Consider the following 17,374-nt stretch of genomic DNA (forward strand, 5'->3'; position numbering starts at 1 on the left):
GCTGTACACTCACTACTTTACATCTTTACATTGTAGCAAAGTGTCATTTCTTCAGTGTTGTCACATGAAAAGATAGAGGAAAATATTTACAAAAATGTGAGGGTGTACTCACTTCTGTGAGATACTATAAATATATATATATATATATATATATATATATATATATATATATATATATATATATATATATATATATATATATATATATATATATATATGCCAGGCCGCTGCTAAATGAAAGGGTTAACAGGAGATGGCGCTGAAGGGGTTAATAACAAAAAGAGGGGCGTTGCTGAAAAGTGACGTGTCTCGCCTAGGTTGCCTCCTGAATCTACCTTGCAGCAAGAGCAGGAGGTCGGGAGCGCGCAGAGTCGAGAGGCGCGCCTGCGCAGTACGGGAAGCAGGGGGTCCTGTACAGCGGCGTGCCCTGCAGCCCGTTCTTGTAGCGTTGCATTTCTCCTGGTTACCAGAACAATGAGCCCAGTGCCTGCGAGCCAGCCAGAGTCCTAGCTGCGTGCCTATGGCGCATGCTCGTGTTCGGGGCTACACGGGGCAAGCGGCACACTGACACACAGAGGGTGACGGGGCACACAAGTTACACAGCATTGGTACACTCAGGGCACAGTGCCCGCGCCTGGCACCGCTCAGGACTGGAGGGAAGAGCCCGGCTCCGCTGACAGCAGCACGCAGAGGGGGCTTGTACACAAAGACAGCACGGAGGAGGAGGAGGGAGGCAGTCCACACAGGAGCTCTGTCACCAGGAGGGATGTGTGTCTTCCCCTGATCCACAAACACGGCCATCACAACACTGGAGACATGTGGGTACCCACGGAGCACGAGAAGTACGGCGTGGGTGAGTGATCCCCATTCTACCTCCATCCATAGACTATCCTCCTCTATAGGGAGGGGGGAGATCCATCACATCCCATTCCATAGACAGCCCAGTGCTGGAATCTGATGATGAGGGATCACCAGCATCAGCCATCCTTATGGCAACTTTCTTCTGCAGATCAACAAAGAGCGATCCCCCCCTTCTGCATAGACACCTGCATCTGGGGGACCCCTCCACTCACTATTTATAATATACTGCATCTGGGGGACCCCTCCACTCACTATTTATAATATACTGCATCTGGGGGACCCCTCCACTCACTATCTATAATATACTGCATCTGGGGGGACCCCTCCACTCACATACACCCACTATCTATAATATACTGCATCTGGGGGACCCCTCCACTCACTATCTATAATATACTGCATCTGGGGGGACCCCTCCACTCACTATCTATAATATACTGCATCTGGGGGGACCCCTCCACTCACACCCACTATCTATAATATACTGCTTCTGGGGGGGACCCCTCCACTCACTATCTATAATATACTGCTTCTGGGGGGACCCCTCCACTCACTATCTATAATATACTGCTTCTGGGGGGACCCCCTCCACTCACTATCTATAATATACTGCATCTGGGGGGACCCCTCCACTCACACCCACTATCTATAATATACTGCTTCTGGGGGGGACCCCTCCACTCACTATCTATAATATACTGCTTCTGGGGGGACCCCTCCACTCACTATCTATAATATACTGCATCTGGGGGACCCCTCCACTCACTATCTATAATATACTGCTTCTGGGGGGACCCCTCCACTCACTATCTATAATATACTGCATCTGGGGGGACCCCTCCACTCACATACACCCACTATCTATAATATACTGCTTCTGGGGGGGACCCTTCCACTCACTATCTATAATATACTACATCTGGGGGGACCCCTCAACTCACACCCACTATCTATAATATACTGCTTCTGGGGGGGACCCCTCAACTCACATACACCCACTATCTATAATATACTGCTTCTGGGGGGACCCCTCAACTCACATACACCCACTATCTATAATATACTGCTTCTGGGGGGACACCTCCACTCACTATCTATAATATACTGCATCTGGGGGGACCCCTCCACTTACATACACCCACTATCTATAATATACTGCATCTGGGGGGACCCCTCAACTCACATACACCTACTATCTATAATATACTGCATCTGGGGGGACCTCTCCACTCACTATCTATAATATACTGCATCTGGGGGGACCCCTCCACTCACTATCTATAATATACTGCATCTGGGGGGACCCCTCCACTCACACCCACTATCTATAATATACTGCATCTGGGGGGACCCCTCCACTCACACCCACTATCTATAATATACTGCTTCTGGGGGGACCCCTCAACTCACATACACCCACTATCTATAATATACTGCATCTTGTGGGACCCCTCAACTCACTATCTATAATATACTGCATCTGGGGGGACCCCTCCACTCACATACACCCACTATCTATAATATACTACATCTGGGGGGACCCCTCCACTCACTATCTATAATATACTGCATCTGGGGGGACCCCTCCACCTACATACACCCACTATCTATAATATACTCACTGTTCAGGCCAATGGCATTCTTTGTAGCCAGCTGCTGTCTAAGATGTAAACACATCCACTCCAACTTGTATCTGCTACATTGTTGGCTGTTGGTAAAAACCTGCTATTCTCATGATCTTATGGTGGCCATACACGGCGCTATAAACCGATCAGCCGCCTAAATCAATCAAACCTAATTTGATTATTGTTTCGTACTCCTGTACCTTGAGACTCAATTAATTCGATTGATTCCATGCGTAAGTCGATCGGACGGAAGCACAGGTCACCTTTTGTGCCCCTGAGCGATCGGAAGTGGTGAGCCACAGGAATTGCTTAGGGTGCAAAAAAACACTATTAATCCCCCCCCCTTTTTTTTTTTTTTTGCAACAACCAATTGTCATGGGTTAATCAAAGCTGTCACTATGGGGTTGATTTACTAAAACTGGAGAGTGCAAAATCTGCTTCATAGAAACCAACCAGCTCCCAGGTTTTATTGTTAAAGCTTAACTGAACAAGCTGAAGTTAGAAGCTGATTGGCTACCATGCACAGCTGTACCGGATTCTGCACTCTCCAGTTTTAGTAAATCAATCACTATCTGTCACTCTTGTCTGGCTTGATTGATGTCTGATTCAATCGCTTTGTCACACTGTGTATGGCCACCAAAATCTGAAATGGGATTACTGATCTACTATTAATATTATACAGGATTTATGTAGCTCTTTACATATAAAGGTGGACAGTACAATTCCAATACTGTTCAATACAGAAGGAATAGGAGGGCCCTGCTCATATAACTGGTGTCTGTTCCAGTGTTGGCTAACAGTAAACACTTTATAGTATTAACTGCAATTGAATTATTTTATCCAGCTGCTGCCTACAAATTAAGGATACAATTTAAACTGACTTGTATTTATTATAGTGTTGGCTGGCAGTACTAGATAAATAAATACGTTGTTACATTAAGTGCTATTGAAATCCAGCTGTTGTCAGAAACAATACAATGTAGTTACTGATGTATTTGTATCTGTTGCAGCATAGCAGTAAATACAAAGTGGGACATTTACAAAAAAACTGGGGCAGCTGTGCATAGTAACCAACCAGCTTCTAGCTTTAGCTTGCTCAGTTAAGCTTCAAAAATGAACGCTAGAAGCTGATTGGCTGCTCCAGTCTTGGTAAATCCCTCCTTTAGAAATATGTGCAGTTGAGTTATTTTTATCCAGCTGCAACATTGCCAAATATAGATAGTTTTTTTTTTTTTTGTTTGTTTTTTTTTTTTGTTCTTTTTTCTGGACACTTACAATCTGATTGGATGATCTAACCTAACTGTTCTCACATTATTATTATTTATTTATTTTTTATTTTTTTGCTTGCAACCAATTTTTACTTTTTTTTTCTGCATGTGATTTATGAAAATTGTGTATATTTTTGAGCTTTTTTATTAATATGCACACTTGATAATTTTATCGAGAAGTGCTTTACTGTTAATGGGTATATGTTTTTATTTCTCATCAACCTAATTGCTGGACATTTGAAATCATTCTTACTGTTGCGTCTTTAAAATGTGGCGGTTGGAAGAGGCGTATTTCTAGAGCTCGTTTGTGTTGATCCTCTGATGTATTTTGTATAATGATATATCTATCCAGTTGGTGTTGAGAGGTTTAGGTGACGAGATCTGTCATGAATGCCCTGTCACATTTTTTTTTTTTTTTTCTGAGGCCTCCTAAGGCCGGTTTGTTTTCATCTTTGAAATGGTGTTGTGATAAAACCCAGTTGATCCCGACGTTTTGAGCTGTTTACAATGACTGGCCAGTGAATGGCCACAGTCTGGGAGTTTCTTTGCATTGTTTCAGTGTTTCTCTTTTGTTATTGCTTTTGTTTGTTTGTGCTGAGGGAAGTGTTGTGATTGTTGACATGATGTGAGGTCTGTTCTGTGGGATGTTATTTACCAAGTCCCGCCTATCTCTCCCAGTAAATGGACCCCTCAGAGAAACCATCACAAGCATCCTTTGTACTAGGTGGCACATATGATAGCAATATATTGCTGCTTTGCTTTAGCAGGGGGAAACAATGGCTGGAGATCATTCTGTCAGTCCGTGGCCCATTAATTATTGCGGCACCAAAGAGGTTAACCTCGTCACCAGATAATATACCAAAATCTTCACTATCCAGCGCTCATTTCATATAGAGTCACAGCCATCTGCCCTGGTTTCTTTCCGTTTTACAGTCTTTCAGATCATTGACAGACCATTTGCTTAACAATGACCCATAAATAACATTTTCCCTTTTATTTGGAGCTCTTGATGTGGGAGCAGGGTCCTTTTTCCGTTTTTACAAGCTCTTTTTCTTTTATTTATTTATTTTTTTTATTAAACAAGGACATTGTTTTTGTTTTAATGTATAAAAATATTCATTAAAAAAGTAATGGTATTTACACAATTTGTGGTTAAGCTTGCTTTAGTGAAAGTAAGCATGCAATGTGTACAGTATGAGGCAACCCACTGTTCTACCTAATCCTCTGTATAACAAGGTATGATATTGGGATGCTTTTTGGCATTTTTGTGTTAAAAAAACAAAACAATAAGGTCGGATATATTTGTTGGTTGTGGTCTTGGCACTTAAGTATAATATTGCTCACATATGGAGTTATGGAACATGTTCTGTGATACAATTTCTGTAAACGTTGTACATTCGTTTGGTCTGTATGTCATTTAATGGTTTTAAGTATTTTAGCAGCTTGTATGTGTTTTTTTTATTTTTTGAAAGTTTTAGATATGAGTATCTAGGAAACCAATTGGTTTTATGTAAGTTCCCCTGTACATGGAATGAGAGAACTTGTGAAAGCTGTAGCCGGCCAGAATGTTGCAATGTTGTCTTCCGAGCACTGACCATGTCACAAAAGCTTGGCAGTCCTGAAACCGTTGTGTATTTTGAGGCTAGAGGTTGTCATATCCATGGAAGAGTAATCTGTATAGTTTTTTTTTTTTTCTTGTAGGAAGTGGTGGCAGTGGGCTGACTCAGTGGGCTAAACAAAAATCTGAAGAGCTCAAGAGGATGACCCCCCCCGCCAGAACACACCGGTCAGCGTTCTCAGCCATTGGCTGAAAGTGTAGATCGGATGCCGATCGTCAGACCTTCTTTGGTCCTGCCCCTTTGATAGAAGCTGGCCTGGCTGCCATACACACAGGCCAAATGTCGGCCGGTTTCTGTTGAACCAGCCGATGCCACCCGATATTCGGCCTCTGTGTACTAGACTTAAGTGTCCGATATTTCTAAGATTAACCACTTCCCACCCGGCCTATAGCAGAATGACAGCCGGGAAGTGGTTCAGTTATCCTGCAGGATAAGCTATGATCATGCGCCCAGTTTGACACACAGCATCTCCGATCTAGGTAAAAAGCCTGTGATAGAGGCTATTTACTACATGATCAACTGTGTCCAATCACAGTGTAAACAGGAAAAGCTGTGTATCAGCTTTTCCTCTACTTGAGCTGACAAACACGAGTAGAGGAGAGCCGATCGGCTGCTCTCCTGAAGGGGGGTCTGCACTGATTATCAGTGCAGCCCCCCCCCCCAAGGATGCCCACCCATGGTCACCAGGTGAGTCCACTAGGGATGGCAATCATTGCCCATTAGGTATGGCACTCTGTGTCCATTAGTGATGCCTGCCAGTGCCTCTGATTAGTGCTGCCTATCAGTGCCATCAGTCCCGCCTATGAGTGCTTATCAGTTCTGCATATAAGTGCCACCTCATCAGTGCCTATCAATGAAGGAGAAAACCTTACTTATTTACAAAGTTTTGTAACAGAAACAAAGAGTTTTTTTTTTTTTTTTTTTTCAGAATTTTTTTTTTTTTTTTTTTTTGTAGCGCAAAAAATAAAAACCCCAGAGGTGATCAAATACCACCAAAAGAAAGCTCTATTTGTGTGAAAAGAATGATAAAAATGTTGTTTGGGTACAGCGTCACATGACTGCACAATTGTCATTCAAAGTGTGAGAGTGCTGAAAATTTGGTCTGGGCAGGAGGATGTATAAGTGCTCTGTATCGAAGTTGTTAAAGACTGCACGTGGTTTGTTTTATAAGAAAGGTCTACTTGGAGAAATACGTAGGCTGTTATTGCTGCCCTATTGCCTGGCTGTCTCTCGCTTCAGTACTTTGAGTTACTGACCTGGAACAAGCATGCAAATTATAGAAGTCTAAAAATCCTGATCTGCATACTGCTGCTACTTCAATACCTCAGAAAATATTAAAGCCCCTGAATTGTATCTCAGTGAGCCCAATATACAGGGATATGGGAAATGCTATTGACATAAACACACACTAACCCATGCAGGTTGTACTAGATGGACTAATGTTTTTTTTTCTGCCTTACCAACTATGTAACAAAGTATGTAATTGGTACACTAGCCCGGCTATTGGCACTTTTTTTTTTTTACGGGGCTTATGCTCAGTGGTGACTCATGCATTATGGGCACCGCCCCCCCCCATCCATGCAGCCAGCCCTTTTCAGAACGCCGGACTCATGGATTCCTATGGTGGGGGCGGGAGGGGGTGTTACATTTTGAAGTGCCTGATTAGAACCAGAGGCTCTAATAGGCTTTAAAATAGGGTGGGCTCGGGGCGCAGAGAGTGTGCCCTGATCCCACCCAATTGTGTGACGTTAGCTAATTAATTTTCACTATTTTCACACTAACCTTCCTCCCTGCCAATCAGGAGGCAGGACGTCAGACGTGTTTCCTGATTGGCCAAAGTGCCATGCCACCTATTGGATACCTGGCGCTTAGGAAGAGGAGCAGAGGACACAGGCTGGAGTGGAGGTCTCCGCCGCTCTGGTGCACTGTCTTGGAGAGGAGCTGCTGCCTGCCTGCGGTGAGTGCCGGGGCCGACGGGGTGGGGGGGTCAGGGGTGCTGCCAGAGCCACGCGAATGGGTGGGGTCGGTGGGAACAGTGGCTGCACATGATGGGCACAGTGGCTGCAAGTGATGTTTTAAAAAGGGAAAAAAGTATTTTTCAGACTTTTTCAGTTTGTTTGCGCCCCCCCCAAAATTTTTGAGCACAAGCCTGCTTATGCTCTTCCTCTGGCTTCAAAACTTTAATCGTTGACCTAGAACAGAAGCTGGCCATAGACTATTTGACTATATATTCTCGGTTGGTTCAGCAGGGACCGGCCCAGATGCAAACCATGTATGGGCAGATTAGGAAGTCTGTACGACGTGACAGAGCGCATCAGAGGCGGAGCCATGTGATGTAATCAAGCCGTGAGGACTTCGAGATTGGCCATCTTTACATATCCTCTCCATAGATGTCATGTTTATGTATATATAGAATTGGGAATTAAATTTGTAGAGGTGTGGTTGTTATATATATTTATACATTTTTGTTGTGCTGCACTTTAGGATATTTACCATGAATGGGCAGACTGATTGTACCCAAGTTGATCGAACAATCAACTTGGGTACTACCAGCATGTTGGATTTTTCATGTGAATATTGCCAGTAGCTTTAGCCGCTAGCAATAATCACTGTGTGAGGGGCACGGGGAGCCGTCCCTGCCGGGAGAACGCAATGGCTCTGCGGAAGAGATTCCCCCATCAACACTGACTGTCCCGTGCTTGCAGGAATGAAAATCAGCTGGCTATACAGTACATGTAGCAGTAAGGGTCAAGTCACACCTTTTATGTGCATTCATTGGTTGAGACAGCCTATTTATTCCTTAAGGGCACGTTCTAGCGGCGTTTTCGCCTGCTAGCGGGTTGCTTTTAACTCCCGCTAACGGCCGAAAAAGGGTTAAAAGTGCGGCTGCAGCGGCACTTTGCCAGGGATTCTGCGGTGCTGCCCATTGATTTCAGTGGCCATAGGAGTTTTAGGAGCAGTGTATTCACCGCCCCTACAGCGCCTCAAAGATGCTTGCAGGACTTTTTCCTTCGGGCTTTCACACTGGAGTGAAAGGACAGACGCTTTACAGGTGCTATAGCACCTGTAAAGCGTCTCAGTGTGAAAAGGGTCTAAACGTAATACTGCTGATGTGCAAACTTGATTCAGGTCAGTGAGACAGAAATGACTGATGCCATTGGATCAGTTTGACAAAATCCTGCTGAACAGGCCTCTAAAAGCTATGCTTTATTTTTTGTTTTTCTCTTTTAACTCTTATTTATTTTTTTTATAACCTATTTCCTGTCTTATTCTCAAAATATCTCTCCTGTCTGTATTCAGTCAGGAAATACCTCCTCAGACGCTTACCCACTCATGTTGAGGCACATCCTTCAGGGTGATGAAGCCCCCTCAGTCAGGGTCATGTTATTAGCCCTCTTATAGTTCGGTTTATCCTGTGCATTGTTAGTGACATTTAGTTTGTATATTGCTTTCTATTTGATACAGATCACTGAAGATAATATTTAGACCCCTTTCACACTAAGGAAGTTTTCGGGCATTTTAGCGCTAAAAATAGCGCCTAAAAACTGCCTCTCATGCCTCCCCAGTGTGAAAGCCAAGTACTTTCACACTGGGGCAGTGCGCTTGCGGGACGGTAAAAAGAGTCCTGCAAGAAGCATCTTTGGGGCAGTTTCGGAGCACTGTATACACCGCTCCGACACGCCCCTGCCCATTGGAACAAATGGGCAGCACTTCCAAAGCGCCAGAAAAGCAATTCGGAAACACAGGCGGTTTTAACCCTTTCTTTGGCCGCTAACGGGGGGTTAAAAGCGACCCAAAATCGCCGCTAAAACAGAGGTAAAGCACCGCTAAAAGGAGCAATGCTTTACCGCCAACATGGCCGTGGCTGTAGTGTGAAAGCAGTCTCGGCTTAATAGCTTAACTCTGGGAAAACAAAGTATTCTGTGGGGCAGAACCTGCCCTGCTTGGGTTAACTACTTGGTTATGCCAAGGATACCGGGTAGAACAGTTTTAAGCCAGCCATACATGGATAGAAATTTGACCAGTTCTGCATAGAGCTGCACAATTAATCGTTAAAAAAAATCGTGATCTCGATTCAACCCCCCTGACGATCCCTTATGCAGAGTTTGCCTATTCTTTCATATAACAAGTGGAGAGACTTATCTGCTCACTCAGCTGTCAAACGAAAACATCCGGGCAGTCTGCCAAGTTTTAACATGAAACATTGTAACTAACCTACCTTCTTAGATCAAAGGGATAAACTTCTGTGTGTAAAGAAAAATCCAGGCAGTCTGCCAAGTTTTTAACAAGTGTAAATGCAGGAAGTTTAACCACTTAAAGTCTAAATCTTTTTCTGACACTGTATTTGCCCAGTGGTCTTTCAAACGCAATTTTTGGGGAAAAAAATACACTTCAATGAATTAAAAAAAAAAAAAAAACGAAACAGTAAAGTTAGCCCATTTTTTTTTTTTTTGTTTTACTGTGAAAGATGATGTTACGCCGTGAGAATCGTGAGAAAATCGTGATCTATCTTCTAAGCAAAAAAATTGTGATTCTCATTTTAGCCAGAATGGTGCAGCTCAGTTCTGCAGGGACTGTGAATTTTTGTTCCATGTATCAGCACTGTGGTTGTACAGAAGTTGATCTACTTCTGCACAACCACCCTATCGGATTTTGCCCGCTTGATCAGTGCTGCAGGCCAAAGACCGCACTGCTTATTGGTGTATTCTGATGGCGTGGGGGTCTCCCAGCTATCAGAATACAATGGCTCCTCAAGGAGGATTCTCCCATCCACATGGAATGTGCAGATGGGGGAATCCGGTCAGGTTTTTTTAGTTTTAACCCACTGTTTGAATGAAAAAAAAATAAAACGGACTCCCCTATGGGCTGCTTTGTTTATTTACTCCTCTGATCCTGCAGACTCCTCTGTTCTGGTAGACCAGTCCCCATAATCTCTTCTTCCCTATGCTCCAGTGGTCTAAGGTCCTGTAATGTCATCAATGATGACCATAGCCCTGCATTGGATATGAGGATGCCGAGGGGACAGTCTACTACCAGAGTGGAGGGGAGCACCATGTCCCTGTGCGGCAGAGGATCTGGCAAGTAAAAGTGCTTTTTAAGTGTGTCCTAGAGTAAACAAAGAGTTAACCCTTAAAGTGGGAGTGCAGCCCCACCACAAGGGAAGACTTTGTTTTCCTAGAGTTCAGCTGGTGCGCATGTGAAACATTATGAATTCACAGCTTTAGAGGTCCATGTGAGATGCTACGGAAATCTTTTTATGTAAATCGAACACTGTTATATTTGGGAATAATGTGACTGTCTGATTATTGAATTGCTATTTATGCAAGTTTTGTCTTGAAAGCAACAGATTCTATGTAAGTCTATAGCTTCAGTGTCTGAATCTGAGGTCATCACCAGGAGCTGTCTTTGGTGCTGCTTTCTGCATACAACAATATTTTTGATGCTGCTTTCAATATACAGCTATATTTTTCTGCACCATTTTGCTCATAATCTGAGCTGTTGTAAACAAATGTTGGTTTGATACATGTTATTTAAAGGCATGCAACTTTTACTGAGCACCTGATATCGACAATGCTGTTCAGATGTATCCATTTAGGACCCTGCAGACAACTTTTAGATGCAAGGGTGATGTGCTTCAGTAACGCCATAAAACGGTTATAGAAGTATGAGCCCAGCTGCAGTTTATTTCAGCTTGAAAAGATTACTTTTATCTGTGTATACTTTCCTGTTTTGTCTACAGCAGTGGTTCTCAACCATGTCCTTAAGTATCCCCAACAGGCCAAAATACCAAGCCATGGATTCTGATTTAAAGCACCTATGCAAGCTAAATGAAAAACCTGCAAGCAAACAGTGTTAGGTCTACTACAGGGTTGAGAACCACTGGTCTACAGTACATAGGTTTAAAATCAATGTACATACCCATGCCAAGTAATGGGTAGATAGGTGCAGCAGCTATGAATGAATGAATGATTTGTATAGCGCTGCAAATGCGAACTGAATCGCCTCAAGGATCCGACCTGTGTTGTCCAGCTTCTTAGAAGAGGTAGGTCTTGAGTTTTTTTCTGAAGGCCTGATGGTTTTCTTCCATGCGAATGTGATTAGGTAGAGTGTTCCATAGCCGTGGTAATGGAGTGCGAATCTTCGATCTCTCTTTGTTTTGTAGCGGGTTTTTGGAATAAGGAGGAGGTTTTGGTTAGAAGATCGAAGACTGCGATTGGGTGTGTAGCGTTTTATTTTCTCGCATAGCTATTGAGGGGCGTTTCCTTGTATACATTTGTGGGTGAGGCAGAGGGTCTTGAAAGTGATTCGATTCTTTACGGTTAGCCAATGTAGGCTCCTCAGGGAAGGGGAGATGGATTCCCAGGGTTTTTTTTCCTGTTAACAGTTTTGCCGCCATGTTTTGGATGAGTTGTATGCGCGGAAGCTGATATTGGGGTAGTCCTATGTAGAGGGAGTTTGTCGAGTCTGGAATTGATGATTGTTCCAACTACTGCTGCTTTGTCCTCTTCTGGGACGAAGGGGATGAGTCTACGTGTAAATAAAACAGAATGGAGTTCCACCCTGTAATTTTAAGTTTGGCCCCCCAATGTTGCTGATCTCATTGATATAAATATTCAAAATGTGTGTTTTTCTTTTTAAAAGCATCTTGCCCTTTTCGGGTCACTTAAAGCTCCACGGCGAGCTACATAATTTCTGGCCGCCCATTGGCCCCTAGGATATGTGTCATTAATCCCAGGAGTCAATGGGCAACCTGCAGTACACAGAGCATGCTGCGCTTTGTTCACACTGCACAGGCACAGAGATCGGGAGGTGCACGCTGGGTAGCCAGCTGCACCATTTCCTGGAAGAAACTATGAGCGGGCTTCAGATTCCCCCTAAGGGTGTAAGCTCACTTGATCCGGAGGGTACAGTGAGTACAAATGAAAAAAGAAACCGTCTTCATATGCAGCATATACCGATTTAGATTGCATAAGCTGCAACTATCACAGATTTAAAAAGGGGGGGGGGCGGAGCTCCGCTTGTAAGTGCCATCAAATTAAAACAAAGAATAAACAGTGCTTGCAATAATTCAAATCAAACTAGTGATACTATAAAACAAACACAAGTACAAATAAAGCCCCATCAAAGTGTTAAAAGAGTCTTATTACCAAAGAAACTGAGTTTGTTTGCCTGTGTGAGCGAGCATATGCACAAGGGTACAAGGTCTTGTTCTCCTGATCTCCAAGGAGATAATAGGGCAAAAGGAGACCAGGAGGACAAGACCAATGGAAGACTCTTCCTTAAGAGTTAAATCCAAGGAGAAGTAGACCCATTAGTGCCACTAAAAAAAAAAAAAAACAGAGGAGATGGAAATCTCAGGTTAAAGTGTTACTAAACCCACAACAGTAAATCTGTCTGTATATGCAACATAGCATGCTTGTTATACTTACTGTGGAACTTAAGGGGTTAATCCTCTGCATTGTGTAAAAAGGCTGTTTAATCCTATATGTACAGATCCTTCCCTTCTTGCATTGTCTATCTTGAGAAGGCCAGCTAACACACAGGCAGTAGCCAGCCTGCACATGCTGGAGAGAACATTTACTTGTTCTCAGAGCTAGCCAGGTCACATGATATTGAAAACCACATATGGGCATGTATACAGGCTGCAGTGGAAATCTCTTCCTACCTGAACTCTCAGCACAGGAGAAACTGTGCAGTTTATCACTGACCGTGGTATACAGATCATCCAAAAAAGTATATAGTGGCAATATTTTAATGTGAAAAGAAGATTTATAAGCTGTGGGCACTGTGGGGGGCAGATGAATTATTTTCATATTACTGGGGTTAGTAACACTTTAAATCCTTAATCCTGAGCGAGAGAAAATGGCACCTATACATAACTAGAGCCAATTAGGTCACCACACTGGGCCCTAAGGCTGGACTCCATCCAACCATCCATTATATTGTTATATATGATGCATACCCAAGGAGAGAGCCAGTGTCCAGTCTTTCCTGTAGATATGGAGGTGGTACAGGAGTGATCCTTATACTAATTTTGTAAAAAAAAAGTTTAAACTGACCTTGTGTCATAACTATCAACCATAGCAGGCCACACACTCAAATTGTGCTTCAGATAATCTCCCATACCTAGCCAATTTACCAATGGCTCTAAAGCATGAAGACCTACCTAAGCAATCCATTACAATTGTATCCAGTTTTGATGACAATCAAACTGCATAGTTATTAGTAACTATGATTATTTTTACAGAAAAAAATCTGCAGCAAATCAAACCTGGCTTTGGGGATTCTTGATTGTGTTAAAAAAAGAAAGGTACAGAATCTACTAAATCTAATTATGCACCAAGGAAATTAGTTCTTAAAGTTAGGTAAGCTTTATTGTCATTGCAGTAAAAATTTCCAATGACATTTCCAAAGTAACTCCTTACACACAGGAGCCACTTCATCTGCTGCATCCTTGCGTGCCGCCATGCACCTAGTTCTTAGATATGTCTGTTTTTTGTTAATCAGATTTTGTACCTCTACATACAGCTGCAAGTCCAGGAGCCTGAAGCATAATGGCGTGTCTTTTTTATGACTTTTTCTTATTACTTTTCAACATCCTTCAACTGTTCACGTGACTATGACACATAATGTTAAAAAAGAGTACGTACATTCTTGTTTTTAAATGCCGATCTGCTCAATCAAGAAATTCCAAATTATTTTGTTGACATTAACAAACCCAGAGAGTGCCAAAATATTATTTTTATCCACGCCTACAGCAAAACCTTAAGCTCTTCTGTGGTCCTGACGTCAACATCCATCCCACATTTCAATCCACAAATTGTTTTTTTTTTTCCAGCAATCATCAAGCTTGTTACTAATGGCTCTGTTTCCATGGTTGCATTTCCATCACATACCAGTATACTTTATGATTTGTGTATGTTTAGTTCCTTTTTTTTTCAATGGACTTTGCGATGAATTTGTGTGAAGTTATTTATGATGGACAACTTCTTGATTGTGGAAATTAGTGAAATGCCATATATAGTGCAGACGGTTATTGGCAGTCTTAATAAATGTGTTGTATACTTTTAGATTAGTAACATCTTTCAATGTCCTTGATATCTGATTTTATAAGGCATAATAAATAAAGTCTGCCTAGGCTTTGATTTATTCATTTTCAAAATAGCTGCTCTATCTGTGTACTTTTCCCATGCATTGTCATAAATGCAGAAGAATAATTGTGTATTAAAAAAATAAATAATATATATAAATATTTTTATTATAATAAATAATTAAAAAAAAAATTTGGTTTCCAGCCTATGGTCATCCCAGCACTACTGAACAGCCAGTTTTTTTGAATGTGTGTGTGTGTGTGTGTGGGGAATATTGTTCTTGCATTATACACTGCACACATATACCGCAGTCCTTGTACCCACATTACTAAGGGGCACTTTGCAGGATGTATGGAGGCACTCTGGAGAATGTAAGGGGGCACTCTGCAGGTACTAGGTTATTAACTCCAGTGTGTCCCCTTAGTAATACTGCACTGTGGAGGCACTAGGGGGGCACTCTGGAGGTACTAAGTACCTCCAAAATGCCCCCTTAGCCCCCCCCATCTTCTCCTCCAGAGTGTACACTAATTTAGTGTGTCCCCTTATGTCGTCCTTCTCCAGAATGCCCCCAAAGTTAGTGTTCTTTTTTACATACCTTCTTGCCTAGTCGCAAGCTGCTGGCAGTAAAACACTTAAGAAAAAAAAAATCTTTCTTGGCGACTTTGAACTGCGCATGCATAGTTCAGGAGCCAGCTGATTCGAGAACTGCCACTTTTGGCCTCTACTTGTGCGGCCGGGCGTGTGAATATAAGCCACACTCCTTTGCCCTATTCGAGCCTGGCAGCTCTCTAATCGGCTGGCTCTAGAACTGTGCAGTTCAGAGTCGGAGTTGCAGTTCTGAGTTTTTTTTTTTCTCTAAAGTGTTTCACTGCCAGCCGCTTGTGAGTTGTAAATCACAGACAGCCTGGGACAAGGACTTTTTTTATGGGTATGACAGGAGAATAGTGCCTGTTTTGGCAACACTGAGTCTTTGCAACTCTGGTTATTTGGTGCTGGGGGGTGAGAGGACTTTTGCTAGAAGATGGGGTGGGGTGATTGGAAATCCAATCCCCCCCCCCCCCCCTCGCCCCACAGCACAAGTCCTCTCTCTTACCAAAGCACCTGCCATCACTTCTCCAGACGTGTATAATCATTACCTCCCCCTTCCTGGTTACTGTGTCCCCCGCCTCATGCCTCCATAAACACAGACCTCACGTCAGCGCGGCTCTCCCAGTGAAATGTCCCTTCTCTTGCTCTTCCTCCTGTCTGTGTACATCAGAGCTGAGGAGGCTTCAGAGAGCTCTGCTGTGAGGTATGTAGAAAGTCAGAAGGGAGAGATGCCAGCTGCCACAGAGAGAGCAGTCACCAGTGTGGGACCCTGGGTGCCTACGCTAGCACACCCCTGTTAGGCAAGTAACCGAAATTCAGGGCCAGAACTTGTTCTGGCACTGGACATCCCCGGAGTCACCATTGAATGCCTTATGCTGGTGGCAGAATGCTTGGCCCAGTCGCAAATGATACCTTTGCGACCCTGGTAGTTCCGTCATTATATAAAGTCTATTGTTGATTGAATTCCTGCTCCCCTATTTAAACATTTTTTGGGTGAATAACATGTGTCCATAGTCATTAGGTATGTCTCTTGTTATTTGTGACTGGATCAGACAAAAATCTAATGTTTGTCAGCCCAGAGTAGCTCCTGAAGGACAAAGCAATTCAGTAGTCCAACCAGAAAACCTTGTCTGACCAGGCAAAGATTTGAGTGTCAGCAGCGTTGATAATGCAGCGCTAGAGGGCTCCATTTTAAAGGTAGGTCTGACCTAATGTGCTGGTATGTGGTGCATGCCAGCACATTATGGCATAACACAGCAGGAAACCCATTAAAAAAAAAAAAAAAAAAAAAAGCGGTAGAGTTTAGTACTGCTTCATCAAGCAGTTAAATTAAAGAGATTGAAAACATGCAATTGCTGACCTCTCTATCTGCATGCACTGTGAAATAATTCATCCTCAAGGATCACAATAAAAATGTTGAAGTCTGGTTTCAGTCAGTTCAGTCAGTTCCTAACATTTTAGCACTGGGTGTTGGTTTGTTAGAATTAATAGATTAGGTCGGCAGGCTGCCTTAGAAAGTAAACGGGATAGGAGTAAAGTTCAGTGCCTTTGTTGTTATTATTGAAGAGAACTTGTCTGTCCACTAAGTCTATAGCTACAGAGGTAAATGAGAGTTTGTTTCAAAATGTTTGTTCAGAATATGTAACTATTTAATTTTGCACAGTCAGAGCACAGGATCACTTGAGGAGATGTATGGGAGTCAAAAAAGAAAAGAAAACCTACATACTCACCTCTATGCTGCAGCACTTTGGCTTTAAGATCGCGACTGTTGATCCTCTTGGTCTTTTTGGAGCTGAGTGCAGTGACTGTCAGTCACCACTCTCAGCCCTACCCATCCTTCGCTAACTTGAGCACTGGGCTAGAGTAGGGGGTGGCCTCAGCTGGCTTTGGCTCTCAGCCATCCACTGAGAGCTGGAACCATCTGCTAATCAGGTGGCTAGGTGGATACCAACAATACAGTTGCCAGCCTTTCAGAACCTGGATGGAGCAGCTCCGTGATGTCCGCCGACAGCAGGAAATGGTCCATTAAAATTGACTCTGGGTCACAGAAAAGTAAGTTAGTGCAAAAAATGTATAGGTTTTTTTTTTTTTTTTTTTTTTTTTACACTGCAGCCTGCAAAGCATTGCGGTCACGATCAGTGGATCACAGGTGCAATGTCGGGCTCCTGCAGACACCCAGTACAGCTGTTGTCCCGTATCTCCCGTATGGGAAGTCAGTTCCTGAAGTGCAGGAAGAGTCAATGAATGAGGGCACTCATCAGCACTCCCATTATTTTTGAGAACTACAAGTCGTCTGCTGCAGTTGCAGATGGATCTTGTAG

At 43.2% G+C, this 17,374-nt stretch overlaps 1 protein-coding gene across 2 annotated transcripts in view; it reads left to right on the forward strand.

Moving 5' to 3' along the window:
- The first annotated feature begins 304 nt into the window (after positions 1 to 304).
- Positions 305 to 17,374, forward strand: part of DOCK4 (dedicator of cytokinesis 4) — a 501,293-nt gene continuing 484,223 nt past the window's right edge. For both annotated transcript variants that reach the window (XM_073619893.1, XM_073619894.1), the window contains exon 1: positions 305 to 853. In XM_073619893.1, coding sequence (XP_073475994.1) covers positions 817 to 853 — 37 coding nt within the window. In that variant the 5' untranslated portion in view covers positions 305 to 816. The remainder of the gene's footprint in view (positions 854 to 17,374) is intronic.

Source organism: Aquarana catesbeiana, linkage group LG03 (genome assembly GCF_042186555.1).
Source record: "Aquarana catesbeiana isolate 2022-GZ linkage group LG03, ASM4218655v1, whole genome shotgun sequence".
In the NCBI taxonomy this organism is placed as follows: domain Eukaryota; kingdom Metazoa; phylum Chordata; class Amphibia; order Anura; family Ranidae; genus Aquarana; species Aquarana catesbeiana.